Here is a 22,483-nt window from a genome sequence, read left to right on the forward strand (position 1 = left end):
AGAATCAGTGATAACCAGACAATAACAAACATTCATCTATGTAAAGGTTCAAATTTTTGTCCTTTTTGAAGTCGCAGCTTCACATCCTTGTTTTCAGATCCTCTTCAGACGGATTTATCTCTAGAAAACAAGTAGTTTCTGATCCTGTTTGATTCTTTGGCCTCAACGTGATTTGAATGACGTATCACAGGAGTAACATGAGATACTGAGGTACGACCAGGAGAGGGCGATCTTCTCATGTCTCCGAACCACGGGGCCTTTTAGCTGCAGCTCAGTCACATCAAATCGAACTTTTATTTCTTCACTCTCACTTTTCACTGTGAATAAACAGAACAAAAACATTTATTAGAAATAACGAAGCTCCTCAGAATTCAAATGTGTCAAAGTGTTATTTTATCTAAAGGAAAATCAAACGTAGTAGTTATGTTGTTGTCTTTTATTGATTTTGTTGATTTATTTTATTTGAATGTGTTTGAGTTTTGGAATTTGAGATTTTCTTTCTATTTCCTTTTTTACCGATGCTGTCGTTCCATTGCAGTGCAACTTTGTAGATTCTTTACTAGAGAATAAAATGATGAGTTAAAGTTTATTTTTAGTTAATGATGATTTTAAATGTTTTTCTACTGTGCTGATGACAAATAATGTACGGATTTTAATAAACTCAATGACAGAAGCTGTGAATTTTTTTCCCTGATTTATTTGTAATCAAACATTGAATTGTTCTCACATTAAACCACATGAAAACTTGTTAGTGACCAAGTTCACTCTATAAGTTTGTTAATACTTGACTTTACCTTACTTACGCCACAGGGTGGCAGCATTTCCTCTGAGCATCAGTTGCCTGCAGGTTTGACTTGAACAGAGCTGCTGCAGCACTGAGCAGAAACTGTACGACAACACAACTCAACACAACAACTCCTGCAGTGTCAATGTGCATCATCACATTTCTTTCTGCAACAAGATGAAACCAGATATTTAATAAAAAAAACCCGGCTTATAAGAATAAAAGTAACAAAGTGGTTTCTTCATGATGACAAAGACAAGTGAGCATAAAATCAGATTTAGCTTCGCTGCAGCGGTGAAGGTTAAACAGGAAGCGGCAACGAAAACAGAAACACAAAAGGAGGAAAGTTAGGAATTACACACAAGGGAGCTGAAGCTTCCAACATGAAGTGGACTCACACAACGTGGACTCACAACGTGGACTCACACAATGTGAACACACACAACGTGCACTCACAACATGGACACTGCATTTATTTGTTTTAATTTCTCGGTTAAATAATTATTCTCTGAAAATTACATTCAAAACCCGTTACGACTGTTTCCAGAATCAGGATCTTATACAAAAAGCAGAAGTTGAACAGAGAGTAGAATAAAATCAGCTGTTGTGTGTTTTCAGGTGTGTGTGTGTGTGTGTGTCTGTGTCTGTGTGTGTGTGTGTCTGTGTGTGTGTGTCTGAAAATCAGAATCTGGTTCATTAACTGCTTCTTGTTTTGTGGTTTTATCAGAGATGAAAGTTGCACGCAGACAAACGACTGATCCCCACCTCTCCCCCCCACGTCTGACTGTGACCTCTGACCTTTCTCCTGCAGCAGCCAGAGCTCAGGGCTTTTATTTTATAAAACATTTCCCAGTGTGGCCACACGACTACTGTATGAAAATAAACACGTTAAAGAGAAACACTCAGAACCAGAGTTTCCTCCAACATGCAACATGTGTGTGTCATCAAAGCACCTTGATGTGTGTGTAGGTGTGTGTGTCTCTGTGTGTGTGTAGGTGTGTGTGTGTCTGTGTGTGTGAGACAGATGTGGACCACTTGTTCCTTCAGACAGGAAGTGAAGTGAATGTTTTTTCAGCAGAAACATTTAAACCAAAGAGAAGGAAACGTGGTTTCACTTATAGAGCGACCAGAGCATAGAACACACACACACACACACACACACACACACACACACACACAGACACACACACACACACACACACACACACACACACACACACACACACACACACACACTGATTTGTCAAATTTTAGCCACTAAGATTCAGACAAAAAAAAACGTGATTCCCATTTAACTTAATTTGAGGAAATCCTTAATATCAAAATTGACATTTTTGCAGCTCAAAGTGATTTAATAGAAAAATACAACAAACACTTCAGATCATATTCACACAATAAACAGCACAGCTCTGTGTTTACATTCATTAAAACACTTCCTGGTAAACTCACAACTCACCACATTAATATTGAGGCTGTGAAACCTCAGCGATAATTCTCTGATGGAGTCAAAATTTAAATTTAATATTTAAAATCTGGGTCAAATCTGAATGTTTCATGATGAGCCGTGTGTGTGTGTGTGTGTGGGGGGGGGGGGGGGGGGGGTCAGTAGGTTATGATGAGCTGGAGGAAGATCCACAATCACAGGAAGACACAATTAACGCTGCAGATACTCATACATGCACTGACACACACACACCCACACGTTGTGACGCTGTTGTTTCCTTTGTGTGGTTCCATGTGTTGTTTTTATCTCATCAGCCTGATAACAGAACAAGTAGAGAACACACACAGTTCATGTGTGTGTTCATTTCATTTAACAGAAACTTGACATGAAGTAAAATCTCTTCATCAACTCTTCTGCAAACAAGAATTCAGACGTGAGTTTCATGAATGAGAGGAAACGATGGGCGGAGGGCTACAGACATGGAGGTCTGATGTTTGAGCAGCTCTACCACAGACAGACACACTGACTGCAAACACACACAGCAACGCACTGACTGCAAACAACACACAGCAACACACAGCAACACACAGCAACACACTGACTGCAAACAACACACAGCAACACACAGCACACAGCAACACACTGACTGCAAACAACACACAGCAACACACAACACACAGCAACACACAGACTGCAAACAACACACAGCAACGCACTGACTGCAAACAACACACAGCAACACACAGCAACACACTGACTGCAAACAACACACAGCAACACACAACACACAGCAACACACTGACTGCAAACAACACACAGCAACACACTGACTGCAAACAACACACACAACACACAGCAACACACTGACTGCAAACAACACACACAACACACAGCAACAAATGCAACAAAGCAGAAGCAGGCTGACGTCCCTGTAAACACAATATAACTGTTATATTTTTATATCCCACTAACTTGTGGACTGATTTCTGTTCTGTTGGTCTGAGGAACCGTTCACACCTGATGTTCAGGTTCAGACTAAACTGAAAAGTCTGAAGCTCTGAAACAAACAAGGTGTGAAAGATCATTTATTATCCCGTCATGTTTTACTGTATTATGCTCAGACCAGCTCCCCTGGTTTAGTGTCCCTCTTCTTCCTCTCCTCTCGTTTCCTCTCCTCTCCTTCTTCCTTTCCTTTCCTTTCCTTTCCTTTTCTCTCCTCTCCTCTCCTCTCCTCTCGTTTCCTCTCCTCTCCTCTCCTCTCGTTTCCTCTCCTCTCCTTCTTCCTTTCCTTTCCTTTCCTTTTCTCTCCTCTCCTCTCCTCTCCTCTCCTCTCCTCTCCTCTCCTCCCCACCTCTGCAGGACATCCTGCCTCTGGCCTCCACCATCAGACCGTTTCCTGTGGCAGGAAACCTGTTCCCAGATGCAGGGGAGGAGGCGAGGATGGAGGATGGAGAGGAGGAGGAGGAGGAGGAGGAGGTGGAGAGGAGGAGAGTCTGCAGAAGTGTTTAAGGAAAAGAAAGAAGGGTGGAGAGGTGAGGGAGGCAGACAAAGAGGTGGTGATGATGAGGAGGACGAAGGAGCAGGGAGGTCAGAGGTCGACACGTCAACAAACAAATCAGAGGTTCAGGGGACAATAGAGGAGGTGAGCGGGTTCAGCTCACTGATTGGGCGTCAGCAGAGCCGTGTCATCACCTGTTGTCATGAGAGTTCGACCAATGAGTCGACGGCTCTGACAGACTGATAGTTCTTCTCTTTACAGCGAAAACAATACTTTGTTACAGGAGCAAAGAGGGGATTGTAAAAATCAGAAGTGTAAAGTATAAGTTAACATGTGATATAAGAATTAGTGAGGCGCCATCTTGTTCCACAGAAGATGAATAATCTGAAAGTCGGGGCTTGTGAAAGAATAGACTCACTCCTGAGGAATGAGATGTAGAAGGATTCAGGTGAACACACGATTATTCACTCAGCAGGTCACAACGCACAAATGACACCCCCCTCACACACAGACAGACACACACAGACACACACACAGTTCATCCTCTCACTCTGGAGTTTGCCGTTTATCTTCTTCTACTCTGATTCTTATCTGGCTTCATGTGGGTCATGAGATCAGCTACATCCTGCTTTTAACAACGTTCACACACACACACACACACACACACACACACACACACACACACACACACACACACACACACACACACACACATCTGCCCTGTCGGTGGACAGACTTTTCAGGCCAAACAAAAGGTAACTAATGGGGTCACACACACAGACGACACCTTGAATCTGATGTGTTAGAGAACATGTCACTTTTCACACACACACACACACACACACACACACACACACACACACACACACACACACACACACACACACACAGACACACACACGAATAGGATAATCACGAAGCTGAACAACAGGAGCTGTTGAAATGTGCTGACTTGTTGTAGATATCGTTGATCCAGTGTTTTAGGGATCACTTCCTGTACAAACTAATGCAGATATTTAGCTGAACAAACTCTTTCCTCTGTGTTTGGCCTCTTCCACACAAACGCTGGTTTAAGTCACAACAACAACTTTCTGTGAATCTGTGTGAAAATGTAAAACTGAGTTAAATGTGTCCTCAGGCTCGTCAGATGAATTTTGATTTGTGGAGAAGCAGCGTAATGACACACACACGATAACTTTGTGTAGAGGCTGATGTTCAACAACTGCAGGTCTTATCATGTCTTATCATATCGTGTGTGTGTGTGTGATTGTGTGTGTGTGTGTGTGTGTGTGTGTGTGTGTGATAAGCCACCATGCTGTGGTTTGTCATCTGTTTGTCAGTCAGACTCCAGCTCATAGCGATGCAGAAGGAAAGTTCCAGGTCTCACAGTGAAACACATTTAAATCAGTGCAGCTGCTGCAGATGTTCTTCATTCACTAAAGTTCTGCTTTTATTATTAACTTTACTTTTTACTTCCTGGGAAAAAAAACTAAACTCACACACACAACGTGTCGTCCGGACGTTTCCAACGGCAACAGAAAAATTAAGAAATCCAAATTATAGTGTCTGAAATGATAAATGAATTAAACTAATGTTCAAAGGTTTTAACTTTAAATGAGGCGAACACACATGAAGACTGATGGTATGAAAACATCCCGACCACACACACACACACACACACACACACACACACACACACACACACACACACACACACACACACACACACACACACACACACACACACAGGTGGTAAATTAACTGGAAACAGATGCTCTCTCTCTCTCACACACACACACACACTAGAAACAGATGTGTGTGTGTGTGTGCAGATTCTCTCTCTCTCTCTCTCTCTCTCTCTCTCTCTCTCTCTCTGTCTCTCTCTCTCTCTCTCTCTGTCTCTCTCCCTCTCTCTCTCTCTCTCTCTCTCTCTCTCTCTCTCTCTCTCACACAGAACACCAGTTGATTGGCAGCAGACAGGAGGTCGAAGGTGTTTGTTTTGGTGATGGTCTAATCTGATTGGCTGACCTCTGCTCCGTCTAAATCAGTTTTCCCTTTCAGCCGTTGCCTGTAAAGAAAGATGGACGACCCGTGTCCACTTCCACCCTCCATCCACATAAAGATTTATGAAGATAAAATATCTTGGACATTAACGCAGCCATCTTGTGCCGATGACGTCATTTGGAGTCAGAGTCTGTCCCGTAGATAAAGGGGGGGGGGGGGGGGGGGGGGTGGAGCTGTCAATCACGACCGCTCAGCCTAATTAAAACCAAACAAACAACGGTGAGATAAGAACGATCTAAAATAACAGAAACCATCTTTCACAAACATTTATTTAACGTCTACTTGAATTTTTAAGTTCGGTTTATGTCCCATCTGCTAACATGGAGGAGGTGAAATGACCCATGCTGCAGCCAGCCACCAGGGGGCATTTGAGACTTATGGGAGCTGTCATGTCTTTATTAACAGTCAATGCTGTTATCCTCTTGTTTATTTTCACGGTGAATGGATCCGTCTGACTCGTGTATTTTAATGATTTAAACTCTGTTTCCTCCTCAGTCGTCCGTCTCTCTGTCCGGCGGACGTCTCTCATCGGCCGGGGACGCCCCCCCCCCCCACACCGAGCCGAGAGGAAAGTGATACGCTTGATTCTCTCTCAGCCTGCAGGATATTTCAGGGAGCAAATGAAAAATAAGCTCTGCTGCATCCTGGGAAAATATTTAACTTGTGTCAGAGGATCTGTGGCTGTGAGCACCAACTGGTTTTAATGGTTTTAATTTAGTATCTGCTGGTTTCTAAACAAAGAATGAAATGTAGGGTGAAGTATTTAAAGTATGTGCACGTGTAATACTGCAGTAAATTATTCACATGTCATAACATTAACAGGATAATTATCAGTATGAGTCTATACTGCGTTATGTGTTGTTATTGTATATTATTTATAGTTTTATAGTTTTATTTTGAATACTGTTTTTATTCGTATCATATTATATATCGTTTCCTGTATTGATCATGTTATTATATCTCATCATATCTCATCTTATTGTATCGTCTAATCTTTCATGCAAATAAATCCTAAATCATGAACCAGTATTTATTCTTGAAACTCACAGATATTCTCCTAAATGAAAAAAACTGTAACCAGTGGTGGGATTTAACAAAGTACATTTACTTAGATCATTTCATTATGGAAGTACCTTTACTTTTAATACTTTAAGTATCTAAAAGCAAGTACTTGCTTCAAGTAGAAGTCTAATGTTGCTCTTTAGCAGAGAAACAAACTGATGCTCTGGGAATGTTTCGACGTCTGTGGCCTCAACACTGAAATTCTTCATAATTATATTTGAGGGTTAAAGCTGGAATGTGGGTTTCGTCACATTCAGGTCGAGCTTCTGAATTTACAGCACTCGTGTCAACGTCGGTGAAATAAAAAATAACAACAAACGATCGACTGTGCAAACATCAGACTTTAAAGAAAACACAGAAATATTTTAATAAACTTTAGTTTGCTCCCATAGAGACTCAGTGTGCTGAGTGTTACTGACGACCGTCGCCTCTGAAGCTGTCACCGTATATATAATATAACATAATATAATATATAACGATGACGGCCTCTCTTCATATCTGTATTTGTGTTTTTGCTGTCACTGCCTCCAGACCACACGTCATCGCTCTGGAGTTCACTAACACGTGAACTGTGGCCTTCGGTCCCACTGGGATCTGAGTCCAGGGCCCAGGCGGCAGGTTGGGATGAGTCTAAGCAGTCGCAGGCAGAAGTGTGTGCGGCGGTGTCGTATTTCTCTAAAAGCACTCCAGAGTTTCTGCAGAGTTTCCTGAGGGCAGGAGGGATTTTCTTTGTGTTTGAGTCTGGATCCATTTGCATAGAACCCTCCTCCTCCCGTCGGATTGGCCGAGGCTCCGCTGGCATGTGGAAACTCACATCCAAACTTTCTCAGTTGAAGCAAAACTGTGCCGAGTGAAGGAGGATGAAGCGAGAGGCCGGACGCCAGCAGCAGCATGAGTGAGTCAGAGAGGCAGGCAGAGCGTGGAGCGGATAAAGAGAGGGAGGGTGACATCTTAATTATAGCTTCAGATAATTGACTTCTGACCAAATAATTAGGTGTTTGCTTTTCAGTTTTCTTCACTGGTTCTGTTGTTTGTTTTGAAAAAAAGAAACTGGAGATTATTTTTGTTTGTAGGAGACAGACTTGATATTTATCTTTTCTATTTAAAGACAGTTTGAAAGTTGTTTTAATTTCAACATTTATCTTTTATTTATGTTAAACATGTCAGTTTAGCCCGTAGACAGGAGATTTTCTTCACAACAATATGCTGCTGGCTCTGCTTCTGGTTCTGGGTCTTTGCTCCGAGGCTCGCTCCTCCGAGCCGTCATCAATAATCATCAAGTACCAGGTTTGGGAGGAGCAGCCGGCGGGGACCCAGGTCGGCCGGCTGTTGGATGACCTTCGGCAGAGGGACGAAACTGGTCCCCTGGAGGATTTCCAGGTGGTGGAACATGGCAAAGCCCTTCCCTTCTCCGTCAGCACTCGAGACGGAGTGGTCTCCACCCAAGGCCGGCTGGACAGGGAGGAGCTGTGCCGGGGGTCTGACCTGTGTGAGGTGGCCTTCAGCGTCCTCTACAAGAGACAAGGTGCCATGAACTGCCTGAGGGTTCGTGTGGAGGTGATGGACCTAAACGACCACAGCCCCAGCTTCCCCAGTCCTCTGCAGGAAGTGGAGATCTCAGAGACCGCCAGCCTCAGGATGCGAATCCCTCTGGACCGGGCGGTCGATCCTGACGCGGGGCCCAACAGTCTCCAGACCTACTCGCTGTCCGTCAACCAGCACTTCGCTCTGGATGTGACGGTTGGTCCAGATGGAACAAAACAAGCAGAGTTAGTGGTTATCAAAGAACTTGACAGGGAGGTTCAAAACTCCTTCGACCTCACCTTGGTGGCGTGGGACAAAGGGAATCCCCTTAAATCTGGGAGCACGTTAGTTCGTGTTAATATTCAGGACTCCAATGACAATAGCCCCAAGTTTGAGGACGGCACTCCAACTGTGGAGCTTTCTGAGGACACAGCTCTTGGGACAACCATCATCAACGTCAAGGCCACCGATCCGGACCAGGGAGCCAATGGGGAAGTGGAGTATTCGCTCAGTAAACACAATCATCAGAACGTTCAGAAACTTTTCTTTGTGGACCCACAAAGCGGAGCCGTGAGTCTCAGAGCACATCTGGACTATGAGGCCCAGACCTCTTATGAAGTGATTATCCAGGCCCGTGATCGTGGACCCAATTCCATCCCCTCGCACTGCAAACTGCACGTCAAGCTCACAGACATTAACGATAACGCACCGAGGATACACATGACCTGGACTCCACCCAACTCCCCTGTGGCGACCGTGCTCGAGGGAACCTCGGTGGACACTTTTCTTGCTCTGGTGATGGTCTCTGATGCAGATTCAGGGGACAATGGAAAAACGATAGCAAGTATACAGCAAGGATCCGGCCCGTTCCGCCTCAAGAAGATTCATGGCGACAACTACATGATTGTAACCGACGGCAGCCTGGATCGAGAGAAGGTTATGCAGTACAACATCTCGCTGCTTGCCCAGGATTATGGAGATCCTCCTCTGTCTTGTGTAAAACAATTGCCCGTCCTTGTTCTGGATGAGAATGACAATACCCCGGTGTTCTCCACCTCCTTGTATAAGGCCACTGTCAAGGAGAACAACGACGTAGGCTACCACGCTCTCAAGGTCGAAGCCAACGATGTCGACCTGAAACTCAGTGGAAGAGTCTCCTACTTCATTCACAGCCCCAAAGACCTGGACAGTGACACAGACATTTTCAACATCCACTCGAGTAGTGGTGTCATAAGCATCCGGCAGCCTCTGGACTACGAGGAATCCAACACCTACACTTTCATTGTGTTGGCTGTTGACCACGGTCATCCGCCTCTCACCAGCACCGCCACCGTGCAGATCGACGTGGAGGATATGAACGACAACTACCCGGTCATCACGGAGCCGAAACCGAGAAACGACGTTGTGTCTTTAAATGTGCCCGTCAACGCAGACAAAGGGGAGGTGGTGACTGAGCTGGGCAACAACATGGAGGAGGCGTCGGCCGATTTTATAATTAATCAACCTGTCAGAGAAGGAATTGTTGGATTTATGGCATCAACCCTAAAAGCTGAAGACCCGGACTCAGGGCTCAACGGGGAAGTGCAGTACCTCCTTGCCCAAGGAAACCCCGACGGACTCTTCTGGTTGGACGAGGCTACGGGCCAACTCTTCGTTAACACCACCAACGCTACTGAGCTCATTGGGAAAACCTTTAAAGTGGGCGTAGCTGTATCAGACATGGGTTCTCCCAGTCTGACCACCAAAGTGACTCTGGAGGTGACCTTCATCAACCTCAAGGACCATTTGAAGAACTCGTCACCTGGAAGCCGAGCACAGCTTAGTTTTACCATGATGCTAGCGATCTGCCTGGGTGCTTCATGCCTGCTGCTTCTGTTGGCCATCGCTTTGGTGACGACCTTCTGCCGCCCCGAGAAACGAGACAACCGTGCCTACAACTGCAGACAGGCTGAGTCGACCTACACCCGCCATCCTCGGCGGCCGCAGAAGAACATCAGAAAGTCTGACATTCAGCTAATCCCCGTCATCCGGGGGCGAAAGGAGGAGGTTCCTGAGGACGAAAGTGAATCCCAGCCACTGGCTCCGCCTCCAGTGATGTCAGAAGATGTAGAAACTGAGAGGCAGTACACCTTAACGCCGTCAGCCATGAACTCAAGCTTCCATTCCCAAGGCTTCCCAGACGGGGACGCCACTCTACCTGTCACCCATCACTGCAGAACCCTCCGGAAACCTGGGAACATCGAACTGGATGGCGCTCTGCCTCTGACTCCCGCCACATCGTACAGAACTCTTCGGAAATCCAGGAACACGTCGTCTTCCTCTTCAGTCTCACACTCAAGCACCTTGAAGCGACAGGCCCACCCTGAGGGGGAGGAGGCGGAGCCGGCTCGTTCGGGGTCCCAGGCGACTCTCAGGAGGCCGAGGACCTTGGAGGGACGAGGGGGTCACGAGGCAGAGCACCAGCGGATGCTCCGGAACCTGGTTCGACTCTCCATGGCTGCGTTTGGAGACTCGATCGAGCTCTCGTCAGCTTCTCCAGAGGTGCAGGTGAGATGTGGCAACTTCCAACACTCACGTAACTTCAGACTGTGACTTAAGTTTTGTTTAATTAGTCAATTGAATCACAGATTTTACATTTATATCATCCCTGGTGTGAGTGTGTTGTCATTTCAAGAGGATTTTAAAGAATTTCCATCATCTGAAAATATACATAAGAAGTAAAATAGAAAAAAGCTAGAAAACCCAAACACAATGCATGCTGGGAAACACGCTAACAAGCTTATAATGTCTTTTACAACAAAGTTAAAATGGAGTTCACTCAGCTCAGCGTTCATTAAAACTCGCCACAACACTCACACTCGTGACTGAAGTTGTGAAGTTATGTTCAAGGCAGCGAACGACGAACTTTACTGCGACTCGGTTTGACAGATGAGTCCATTTACATTGTTTTAACGATTTTCACAAAATCCGCCTGATGATATTTTAATGTCTTCTTATTTATGTTTTCCACGGTGGCGCCGACATTAAGGTCAACGCGCCGCTGCCGGCTCTCGTTTAAATCTAATTTACTTCCATCAAAAAACGTGTGATCACATTTACTTCAACATGTGCTTACACTTAGTGCCGGAGCGTAATTAAGTCTCGCCCCCTGCAGGCGTTGAGATTAATCTGAAGTGAAGTCCATTAGAGAGTAGAGAGTTTAGTGCCTCCCCCCCCCCCCACCCCCATTCTCTCTCTGCCACACACACACACACAGACAGAAAGCAGATTCCCTTACATTTTCCCAGAAGCCTTTCTGCCTTTTTCGGCCTCCTGTGTGATGACTTACTCAGACAGCCCGAGGCCTGGAGTCGGGTGGAGGTGAAGGTGTGTGTGTCTGTGTGTGTCTGTGTGTGTCTGTGTGTGTCTGTGTGTGTGCGTACTCATTTTTGTAACCTCTTCAGGAGCTTTTCCAGTATAAAAACTGACCTTGTCAGGACCAGTCGACCTCATGGGGACAAAAGCTCAGTCCTAATGAGGCAGAGTGTCATTAGTGAGGTTCTGGTTGAGGTGAGGATCAGGATGTGAACTGTGGTTGGGTTTAGGTTTATGTAAGTAGTAGCTAAGGTTAAGGTTAGAGTTAGTCAATTAAATGTCCCCTGAAGTTATGGAAACACGACTCTGTGTGTGTGGTTGTGTGTGTGTGTGTGTGTGTGTGTGTGTGTGTGTGTGTGTGTGTGTGTGTGTGTGTGTGTGTGTGCGAGTGACTGATGACTGTGAAGAGTTTATTCAGGTGCTCATGTGTCACAGTCACTAATGCCCCCCCAGAAACTCTCTCTTTTTCTCCTCCTTTACTAAATATCACATTTCAGATTCATATTGAAACCAGGAGCCGAGGAGGTGTGTGTGTGTGTGTGTGTGTGTGTGTGTGTGTGTGTGTGTGTGTGTGTGTGTGTGTGTGTGTGTGTGTGTGTGTGTGTGTGTGTGTGAGGGATGAGGAGGAGGAGGGGAGCTCTGTGTGTGTGGGGGAGTCAGTGTGAGGAGGAGGTGGGGGGGGGGGGGGGGGGGGGGGGGGTTGAGGCCAGCCAAAGTAAGCTGTGATGTGTTTGTAGTGTAAGTCGACTCCGCTCTCACACGCTGCTCCTGTCACGTACAAATGACCCGAGAATCACTTTTACTGAGTCGAGAAGAAAGAGGAAAGAAAAACAGATCCGACTAAAAACAGCGACTCAGAGAGCGGAGCAGGAAACTGAGCCGGGGATCGAACCGTCAGCCGCAGACACAGATACTGGATCTGCACATCAGAGCCTCAGACGCTGTATTCACAGATTTACATTCACCCTCAGCTGCAGGGTCACAATCCTCAATGTGATGAGGAATCTGTAGTTTCAAAAACACTTTATGCAGTTTTTTCTTATTCTAAACAAAAAAACTAATATATCCTACTGTCAGAAAAACATGAGGCTGCAAGAGCAAACAAAAGATTCAAAAGAAAATCAAAAGAAAATGATCCATTAAAGTAATGAACATTCATTTTCAGTTATCTATATTATAACACAAGTAACGTTCCTTCTACGAGCTCAGAGATGAGTTGGACTCGTGATCGTGACTCAGATCCTCAGAATCAGAATCCAAAGCTTCGCTGGTTGAAATACCAAACCGCGTCATTGAGGGCGAAAGTCGCCGGCATCGCCCGGCAGACGCAGAACAAAGAGCTCGACCTCCTCACGTGATTCCTATTAGAGAAAGGAAGAGGCCTTTTTCTTTTTACCCAGCATCCCCCTCTCCTCCACCTTTCTGGCTTCAGAAGTCTCTCTCCTCCCTCGAGATCGGAGAGGAAGAGGCCTCTGGACGTCTGGGAGGAGGAGGAGGAGGAGGAGGGGGTTTTCACCTACACCTCAAAACACACACACTCACACACACACACACACACACACACACACACACACACACACACACACACACACACACCCTCGACTCGTCCAAATTTCGCCGTCCATCCTGGAAGGAAACCGGCCAGAGAAGAATAGGCTTTTACGTAGAGGCCATTTCCTGTCGCTGCAGCAGCGTGCATGTTTAAAAACACACAGACCACACAAACGCCAGGACTGAAACAAAGTCATATATTAGCGTGCACACACACACACACACACACACACACACCCTGCCCAGTGTGTGTGTGTGTGTGTTTCCTCCCTGGTGATCAGTGTGTATCCGCTGTATAACAGCAGCTGTCAGCAGAACGCTCTGAGCAGTGAGACGGACGCAGCCGCTCGGTTCTCACACTGTTCAACTAACTGACGGATCCAAAAGGAGAAAATCGTGTTTATTCACTTTTTTACCTGTGTTTTTAAAAGCAGACGTTGTTCAAGCAGCTAAAGCAACAGAGACGATCCCACAGTTCCCAGCGCTCTGGTTCAAAAGTCTTTAAACAACAAGCGAAGTTCTGATCCCGTTCTCTGTCCTGATATCGAGTCTGATCCCGTTTTCTGTCCTGATATCGAGTCTGATCCCGTTCTCTGTCCTGATATCGAGTCTGATCCCGTTCTCTGTCCTGATATCGATTCTGATCCCGTTCTCTGTCCTGATATCGATTCTGATCCCGTTCTCTGTCCTGATATCGAGTCTGATCCAGTTCTCTGTCCTGATATCGATTCTGATCTCGTTCTCTGTCCTGATATCGATTCTGATCTCGTTCTCTGTCCTGATATCGATTCTGATCCCGTTCTCTGTCCTGATATCGAGTCTGATGCCGTTCTCTGTCCTGATATCGAGTCTGATCTCGTTCTCTGTCCTGATATCGAGTCTGATCCCGTTCTCTGTCCTGATATCGATTCTGATCCCGTTCTCTGTCCTGATATCGAGTCTGATCCCGTTCTCTGTCCTGATATCGATTCTGATCCCGTTCTCTGTCCTGATATCGAGTCTGATCTCGTTCTCTGTCCTGATATCGAGTCTGATCCCGTTCTCTGTCCTGATATCGATTCTGATCCCGTTCTCTGTCCTGATATCGAGTCTGATCCCGTTCTCTGTCCTGATATCGATTCTGATCCCGTTCTCTGTCCTGATATCGAGTCTGATCCCGTTCTCTGTCCTGATATCGAGTCTGATCCCGTTCTCTGTCCTGATATCGAGTCTGATCCCGTTCTCTGTCCTGATATCGAGTCTGATCCCGTTCTCTGTCCTGATATCGAGTCTGATCCAGTTCTCTGTCCTGATATCGAGTCTGATCCAGTTCTCTGTCCTGATATCGATTCTGATCCAGTTCTCTGTCCTGATATCGAGTCTGATGCCTGGACTCTGTCCTGATATCGAGTCTGATCCCGTCCTCTGTCCTGATATCGAGTCTGATCTCGTTCTCTGTCCTGATATCGAGTCTGATCCCGTTCTCTGTCCCTATATCGAGTCTGATGCCTGGACTCTGTTTATCTGCTGAACTGATCCAACACCAAATAACAACTGACAAAACATTAGAGGAGGTGATTTCTGATATTTAGGAGTATCAGAAGCTTTTCAGACGCTGGTACAGAAACACTTCAGCTCTGTCTTATTCAGGTGCAGGCCTTCATCATGATAGTCTGTGAGTCTTTAGCCTGAAGTTCTAACCTCCCTCCTCTTCCTCCTCTTCCTCCCTGCAGCAGATCTCCCAGCTCCTCTCCCTCCTCCGACAGGGTCAGCTGCAGCCGAAGACAAACTTCAGAGGGAACAAATATTCTCATCGCAACGGCAGGTCAGTCCTCTTCTTCCTCCTCTTCCTCCTCCTCCTCCTCTTCCTCCTCCTCCTCCTCTTCCTCCTCCTCCTCCTCCTCCTCCTCCTCCTTGTTCTACTCCTCCTCCTCCTCTGATGTAGGCTCAACGAAACCACAACAAAGTCAAACCAATAAGCTCCCTCTGCTTTCATATTCACATTCTCAGATGTTTTTCAGTTTAATTTCTGTAACTTTCATCTTAAACACAATGAGCTTTTATTTTATTACTTTATCCTCAAACTGACGTGAAAACTCGCTGCGTTTAGAAATGACTCAGTTTGACCGGAGACACTTTGTGAAAATGTATAAAACTACAGTTTAAATCTATAAAAGTTATCTGTGGGATAAATGAACAAACCAAACAGCACCTTTAACAAAACCTTTAAATAAAACGCCCTGAAAACAGTGGAGAAGCTGAATAAACCTTTTCACTGGGACCTTTACTCTCCAGGTTGAGTGAGAGAGTTGAGATTTTAAAACAGACTGAAATCTAAAAGAGGAAGAGAGTCAAATCCCTCTCTTCATCTCCAGAGGCCTGATCCAGATCCAGCTGGCTGCAGGTTTCAGACTCTGATCACACCCGGCTGCGGCTGATAGCAGGTCCACCGGACATTAACCGGGAATGCCACCGATTCTAAAAACTCACAGATGTTTCTCCTGAGCCAGAACGTTTGTGTTTGTTTTGTGCAAAGATCCTCGAGAGCTTCAAACTGCAGACGTGAGCAGATGATGCTGCTTCTGTAGATAATGTAATTTTAACGATTTAACTAATGAAAATCCTGAAGAGATGAGACACTGTCAAACATTCAGTTCACATGTAGATGCACATACACACACAATGAGGGATTTACACTTCAGCTGCTTGGTGCATGTTTGCAGGAAGTTAAATTTCTCATAAACTCTTAGGATTACGAACAAGTTAATTGTTGTGCAAAGATAAGATGACAATGAATTGATCTGCAGACACACATCTGGAATAAGTGAAATCCTGTTGGTTTAATTGATATTATTAAGCGAGCAGCTGATGAGTCCGAGCTCCATTGTCAACATCGATTTTACAAACGTTTGCTTGATGTGTCGAAGTCGTGGCTGATGAACGTCTTCCTCAGAGTCTGTGACCGACTGACCTGCCGTGACTGAAATAACAGCAACAGACAAACAGGACACAGAGTCAAACATTCAATGTCACAGGATGAGTGTCTTATAAAGTGTGTGTGTGTGCGTGTGTGTGTGTGTGTGTGTGTGTGTGTGTGTGTGTGGGGGGGCTCCGTCTGACTGGTCCACAGGAAGCAGGTAATTCAGCGTCACCATGGCGATGAGATTAGATCTGACATCACCTTGATACAACACACACTCTGTTTCATATTGGCTCTGTTTCAACACGTACACACACACGTACACACGCACACACACACACACACACACACACACACACACAGTTGCGTGAATCACTTTGTCACTCGTGTGGGTTTCAGAAGACGAACTGTGCTCGAGGTCAGATCCCAGTTAGAGTCACTGGGTTCCCAGTTAGAGTCACTGGGTTCACTGCACATCATTATTTTATTCATCACGCATTTCAGTGAACTAAATTATGTCTTATTTTGTTTCATCCATTAATGATGTGTTCATAACTTATGTCATAATAACGCAAAGATATTTAAAAAAACACTTTTCACATTATGAGGTGACTTTTCTTTTTCTGCCGCGGCAGCAGCACACACCTGCTCAGTGGTTGACCTCTTACAGGAGTTTGGACTTTTATTTAATTTAGATCATTTCTTCTCTCTGGGGACTTTTCGAAATGAAAAAATAAACATGAATGAACTTGAACTGAAAATCATCTCAACTCATTGTTTTATAAGATTTTAATCTTCAGTCGGGATAAGATGAGTTTGTGACTAACTCACCTTTATCAGACTTCCTGTTAGAGCATGAACGCAGACACACACACACACACACACACACACACACACACACACACACACACACACACACACACACTGTAGCTCAGAAAGTGTGACTGGTGGTGGCCTGTGGTTCTGACTGTATTTATCATAAGCTCAGGAATGTTATCAGTTTCTCTGACTTCACCTCTGGCTCCGTTTCTCCGTCTGCTTCTTATCTGCTTCTTTTGTTTCTCTGTGAAAAAGACGTGTTTAGATCAAAGTGTCGATCGACTGAAGACTTTTGTTTATTCCATGTTTTAACTGTTCATTTCTATATTTCTGTCTTTTTGTGCAGTGAATTATCAATCCTTATTTTCCAAAGGTGAACGGATGATTATTCAGGTTGTAAATCACATTGTTAAGACAAATCTGTGGTTTTTGGGAAATACCACTTTTAATTTATTGGTATAATTTGCCAGAAGTTTGTCAGGAACTCAAAAAGGACACAAAGGACAATTCTCCCCTCGACTGATCCTCTCTCTGGTTCATGTGTAAGGAGGAAGGTGTCGACCTGGATGTTGTTTAAAGTTGTGTTTATTGTGCGTTTGGTGCAGATACGGGGGTCAGGACTGCTCTGATTGGCAGAGCACCAAGGACAGTGGACACGGAGAGAGCGAGGCCGGAGACATGGACTGGGAACCGGGACGAGACTCGCCCATAGACCCTCAGCTGGAGGAGGGGCTCCACAACCTGCTCAACCACCCTGGTGCGCACACACACACACACACACACACACACACACACACACACACACACACACACACCTCTTTTGAAAAATCTAAAACAATGTACACAAGATAATATAAACTTTATTGTCCTATGTGGAAATCTGTCTGGAGCTGCACACAACTTAACACAATGATACAATAAGTACTACAACAGTTCAATGGTAAACTATGGGACAAAATACTGCAAACATACTGCATTATCCTGTGCATTCATACAACAATAGAGTTTTACACACACACGAGTTATGTTATGTAAAGTTGTGTTAAGTTTTTGTACTGGTGCGAGTCAGGTGACGTCAGAATTCATCTTTGTCCTCCAGACGCTGAACTCAGTGTGTGTGTTTGTCAGCGAGCTCCTGGTGGAACTGGAGGTTTAAAGCATGTGACCTTTGTTCCCCCGCAGAATAAACACACTCTTCACTCACAATGGACTCACACTGACGAAAGGTAGAAAACAGGAAATAACCCAGTGACAGGTTTTACATCCACATCCACCCACGGCCCACTCATCTCTTTGTCTTCATGGATCTCCTGGTTCTGAGGATCCTCATCAGGAAATGATCTGATTCTGTTTTTTATGGCTGAAAATCCCCCAAAATTCTTATTATTGTGTAAAATGTTTGTATTATTAACATGTTAGTGTCACTTTAATGTCACTTCATTAGCATGTTGTTATATCATGATCTGACATTATCGTAGCGATGATTAACATTAAGGTTCGTTATTATTTGAGTATTTATTTGTAGTTATTCAGGATTATTATTATTTCCATTATGTTGCGTCGTCATTAACATTGAAAGGTTTAAAATCATAAATACTAAAACTAGAGAGCGTCCACATCACGTCCTCGTTCTCTTTGCTTTCATTTAAAACTACGACCACAAAGTTTAACCAAGATATTAACGTGAACCTCAAACTCTTAAGGCTCATTGTTTAACTGGGAATTCCACATGTAGGCCAGTGTGTGTGTGTGTGTGTGTGTGTGTGTGTGTGTGTGTGTGTGTGTGTGTGTGTGTGTGTGTGTGTGTGTGTGTGTGTGTGTGTGGTTGTGGTCAGAGCAGAGGGGATTACCGCCTGATGACGGTCGAGCGAGCTTCACTTCAGGGCAGGAGAGAGAGAAACAAAAGTGTGTGTGGGAGTGTGTTGTTTTTATGTGTGTGACACTTGACTCACCTTCTTCGCTGCAGGCGCCATCATCAGTGTAACTCACACCAGAGCGACAACTGTGTGTGTGTGTGTGTGTGTGTGTGTGTGTGTGTGTGTGTGTGTGTGTGTGTGTGTGTGTGTGTGTGTGTGTGTGTGTGTGTGTGTGTGTGTGTGTGTTCGACTGCTGCGTCTTCTTCAAACCTCTGTGAATCACACAAACACCTGATCCTTTGTTCAGGTCTGAAGATGATATGATGAGTGAGTGTGTGTGTGTGTGTCTTTGTGTGTGTTCATTCTTCTCCATGTCTTGGGACTGTGTGTGTTCTCAGAATCACGTTGTCAGATATAAGCTGTTGAAGGTGTGAGTCATATTCTACCACTTTTTACTAAAAGAGACTCATCTGTGATCCAGAAGAAGATGAATCTGTCAAGACTCTGTAACGCAAGAAGTTAATTGATTAACTGAATCTTAAACCTTAAAATCATCTTAACCATCTTAAATCTTAAACATTTTAAGATTCACAGTTTTAAACATGAAATTGTTGGATTCTGATAGTTTGAACTGAGAGGTTTAACATATGTGGCAGAGATTCACAGCAGGTTGTGCTCAGATTTGGTTTTTCAAGTAAAATAACTGGTTTTATTTCCAGGTTAAACTGTATTAATGTTTAAATTATCAAACTCGGAAAGTTTTAAAGAGCTGGTGAAGAATTGAAACAGAGAAACTGAGACCAGGCAGGAAGATGAACCTGCGGCTCCGTTAACACTCTGTGAGACGGAGGTGAAGGATCAGAGCTTTTAATGCTGCAGCAGGTGTGTTAATGGACCGACGAGGCCCAACAACACACACAACAACACACAACAACACCCAGATGGACTCACTAAGACGTGAAACACACGCGGGTGTCGACAGCTTCTTCTCCTAACATCAACACCAGGTCCGACATGAGGCAGCAGACGATTTTATCTCCGGAGAATCTGCTGAAACTCGAAGCGTTTGGTAATTTAAAGAGGATTTTCTATTCAGAGGATCAGTGATGAAAAACTGCCAAAACAAAGAGAGGGGGGGATGTGGGGGGGCTTTGGTGGAGGTCTGGGCCACACCGGGTGTATGTATTAGTGTGTGTGTGTGTGTGTGTGTGTGTGTGTGTGTGTGTGTGTGTGTGTGAGTTAACTCCTTGCATCTGGTTGTGGTTACATGAAGGAGACCTCAGCTCCTCAGGCTGATTAGTCTGAGCGGAGTTGAAACGTTTTGATTTTAAATAAATGAGGCAAGTTGATCCGTTTCTGTCAGAGCACGAAATTCAAATCTCAAACTAAAAACGTTTTTTTTTTAACACAAGATTCAAACAAATAAAACAAATACAGATGATAAAAACAGCAAAAAGGATCAATCAAGAGATAATGAATAAGACTTTGTGTATAGATGTAAATCTGGTATTAATATAACTTCCATTATCTATTTAAGATGTATTTTAAAAGCTGAAAAGGCTTGAATATATATATTTCAATTACTCAATTGTTCCGGTTTCCTTCTAAAACTAAATATTGTGGAAATGAGAAATGATCCACGTACTGTACCTCCCTCTCTGTGAAGCAGATTCAGTCAATAATGATCAGTCAGAGTTCATTAAATACTTAAAGCCTGAAACATTTTATTATAAAGAAAATATAAAGCCTCAGTATCTTTGCACCATGAAGAACGAGGCGTCATGTTGTTTCTCAGATCACATGAGCTGAACAACACGCTGAGAAAAGGATCATCACATGTAATTGGATGAGATGGATGTAAACAGGATCTGATGAAGATCAGAACAGAGACGATCAAGGTGTTAAACATTCATGTGTTTCTGTGCATTAACGTGTTGTACAGTAAATGACTGAATGAGACTTTGTGTGTTTTCACCCCCTCACGCCCGGTGTTCACGCCTCTGACAGACACATGCATGTGGAGCAGGAGCCAACAGGGTTTGTTTTTGATAGAACGGTGTGAACGGGATGTTTTCGGTGAAGCCGACACAACAGATGTGGAAAACTCCTGTTGACGGCAGCCGATAAAACCCGAGTGTCACTTCCTCCTTTTCCTGCCTCGACATCACACTTCAGCATCAGGAGAGTCGGAGAAACTCAAGAACCAAACACGGGAACTTCTTCAGATTCTGTCCCAATGTTTTCGTTAGGACTCAAAGATGAACTGATTAGATTCAGGGGTCGGAGGTCAAAGGTCATGACGACCTGATACGAGTCTCTTTGTTGCATCAGTAGTTTGTTATCGGTCGTTACTCTTTGATTTAGAAAGAATCGTTCCAGAGCTACGTTCATCTTCACTCGACAAAATGTGGTTCAAAAGTAAAACGTCCAGTTCAAACGTCTCTGTCTGTCTCTCTTTCTGCAGATGACGTCTTCTCGGAGGTCACCGACCCGTCCTGGATGGCGAGACTCTCTCTCCCGCTCGCAGGCGACTACCATGACAACGTGTTTGTCCCCAACGGGCCTCCGTCCCCTGAAACTGAGCCTCTTCCACGGGACTGTCTGGACTCCTCGTCCTTCTCCACCTTCGGTAAAACACAAGAAACTACGTTCACTTTAAATAGTAACATTTATTTTTATCTTTAGGTCAATAACATATTAGAAAATAGCATAACAAAGTTAAAGCTATCTTAATTTCACAACAGTATTAAAGAATTCATATCAAGTTTTTTTATCATGGCAAACTAAAAATACTCTAATTAAATAGGTGGTGACCATCACATTTTTAAATTTGTAGTTCTCAGAAGAAGCAGCAGAGTGACACCTCCTTCTCTTCTTCCTCCTCTCAGGTAAAAGTCCAGAGAAGGACGGCCCACTGGGCGGGGCCCTCCTGTCCGAGGTCAGCACGCTGTTTGAAATGCTGATGACGCAGAAGGCCGACGCCCACCCGGGCCCCCGACCGGACGTCCTGTACCGACTCTCTGCGGCGTACCGACGCTCGCTGGGCCTGGACGGCAACGCCACGCCCGCTGCGGGAAACGCACCGAGGAACTCTGGGAACACGGAGAAGCGTCCGGGCCTCGCGGCGCCATCAGGACTGTACCATCAAATATAACTGAACACTGGAAAAGACTGACTGACGCAGATTCACACGTTTCTATGATTAATCTATTTTTAGACGTTAACTGAAAAGTACTTGTGATTTAAAACAGCTGCGGTTGTGTCAGCGTGCGTCGATACGATGACGAGACTCGAGGTCTGAAGATAAAAACACTACGAACTTTCAGTTTGATTTGTGAGAAGTACGACACGACATGTGAGGTTCGGTCAAACTCTCTCGCACAGTTGAACTCACTTCCCCAAACTTAGCGACTTTTTGTTTTTAACTGCATGAGATGAAAAACACGTTGAAGTGAAACGAGGACGTGATGCGTCAGATGAAAACATGGAGGCCGCGGCAGCAGCCGCCTGTTCGATGGCTCCTCCTCCTCATATCACATGTTGTTGCTTTTTATTTTAATGTTTCAACAGCGTCTTCTTCATAACTTCCTCTTCGACACTGTCAATCATGACCTTTGACTTTCCATTA

The 22,483-nt window shown here is 44.7% G+C and overlaps 1 protein-coding gene and 1 long non-coding RNA gene across 3 annotated transcripts; one reads left to right on the forward strand and one right to left on the reverse strand.

The window, feature by feature from the left end:
- Positions 1 to 62: 62 nt before the first annotated feature.
- Positions 63 to 17,451, reverse strand: LOC117768823. Its single transcript, XR_004615106.1, has 5 exons — positions 17,440 to 17,451; positions 10,952 to 10,955; positions 9,159 to 9,168; positions 3,089 to 3,095; positions 63 to 397 (listed from the first exon to the last, which is right to left on the reverse strand). It is a non-coding gene; the product is annotated as an uncharacterized LOC117768823 (long non-coding RNA).
- Positions 7,687 to 22,189, forward strand: pcdh12 (protocadherin 12). Of its 2 annotated transcripts, none has more exons than XM_034597178.1 (5): positions 7,687 to 10,923; positions 14,994 to 15,085; positions 17,605 to 17,756; positions 21,320 to 21,484; positions 21,744 to 22,189. In XM_034597178.1, exons 1-5 carry the CDS (start codon positions 8,056 to 8,058, stop codon positions 22,007 to 22,009), a joined length of 3,543 nt encoding a protein of 1,180 aa, XP_034453069.1. In that variant the 5' UTR covers positions 7,687 to 8,055; the 3' UTR covers positions 22,010 to 22,189. The 2 variants fall into 2 exon arrangements, with proteins under 2 accessions (XP_034453069.1, XP_034453070.1); XM_034597179.1 differs by having other exon boundaries at positions 14,997 to 15,085.
- The last annotated feature ends 294 nt before the right edge of the window (positions 22,190 to 22,483 follow it).

Source organism: Hippoglossus hippoglossus, chromosome 10 (genome assembly GCF_009819705.1).
Source record: "Hippoglossus hippoglossus isolate fHipHip1 chromosome 10, fHipHip1.pri, whole genome shotgun sequence".
NCBI lineage: Eukaryota > Metazoa > Chordata > Actinopteri > Pleuronectiformes > Pleuronectidae > Hippoglossus > Hippoglossus hippoglossus.

Bases quoted from the DNA above. Each gene is read 5' to 3' on its own strand.
- pcdh12 (XM_034597178.1), top strand. From the start codon at position 8,056: ATGCTGCTGGCTCTGCTTCTGGTTCTGGGTCTTTGCTCCGAGGCTCGC. The intron at 10,924-14,993 runs GTGAGATGTGGC...TCCTCCCTGCAG, and splicing joins CAGCTTCTCCAGAGGTGCAG to CAGATCTCCCAGCTCCTCTC. The intron at 15,086-17,604 runs GTCAGTCCTCTT...CGTTTGGTGCAG, and splicing joins TATTCTCATCGCAACGGCAG to ATACGGGGGTCAGGACTGCT.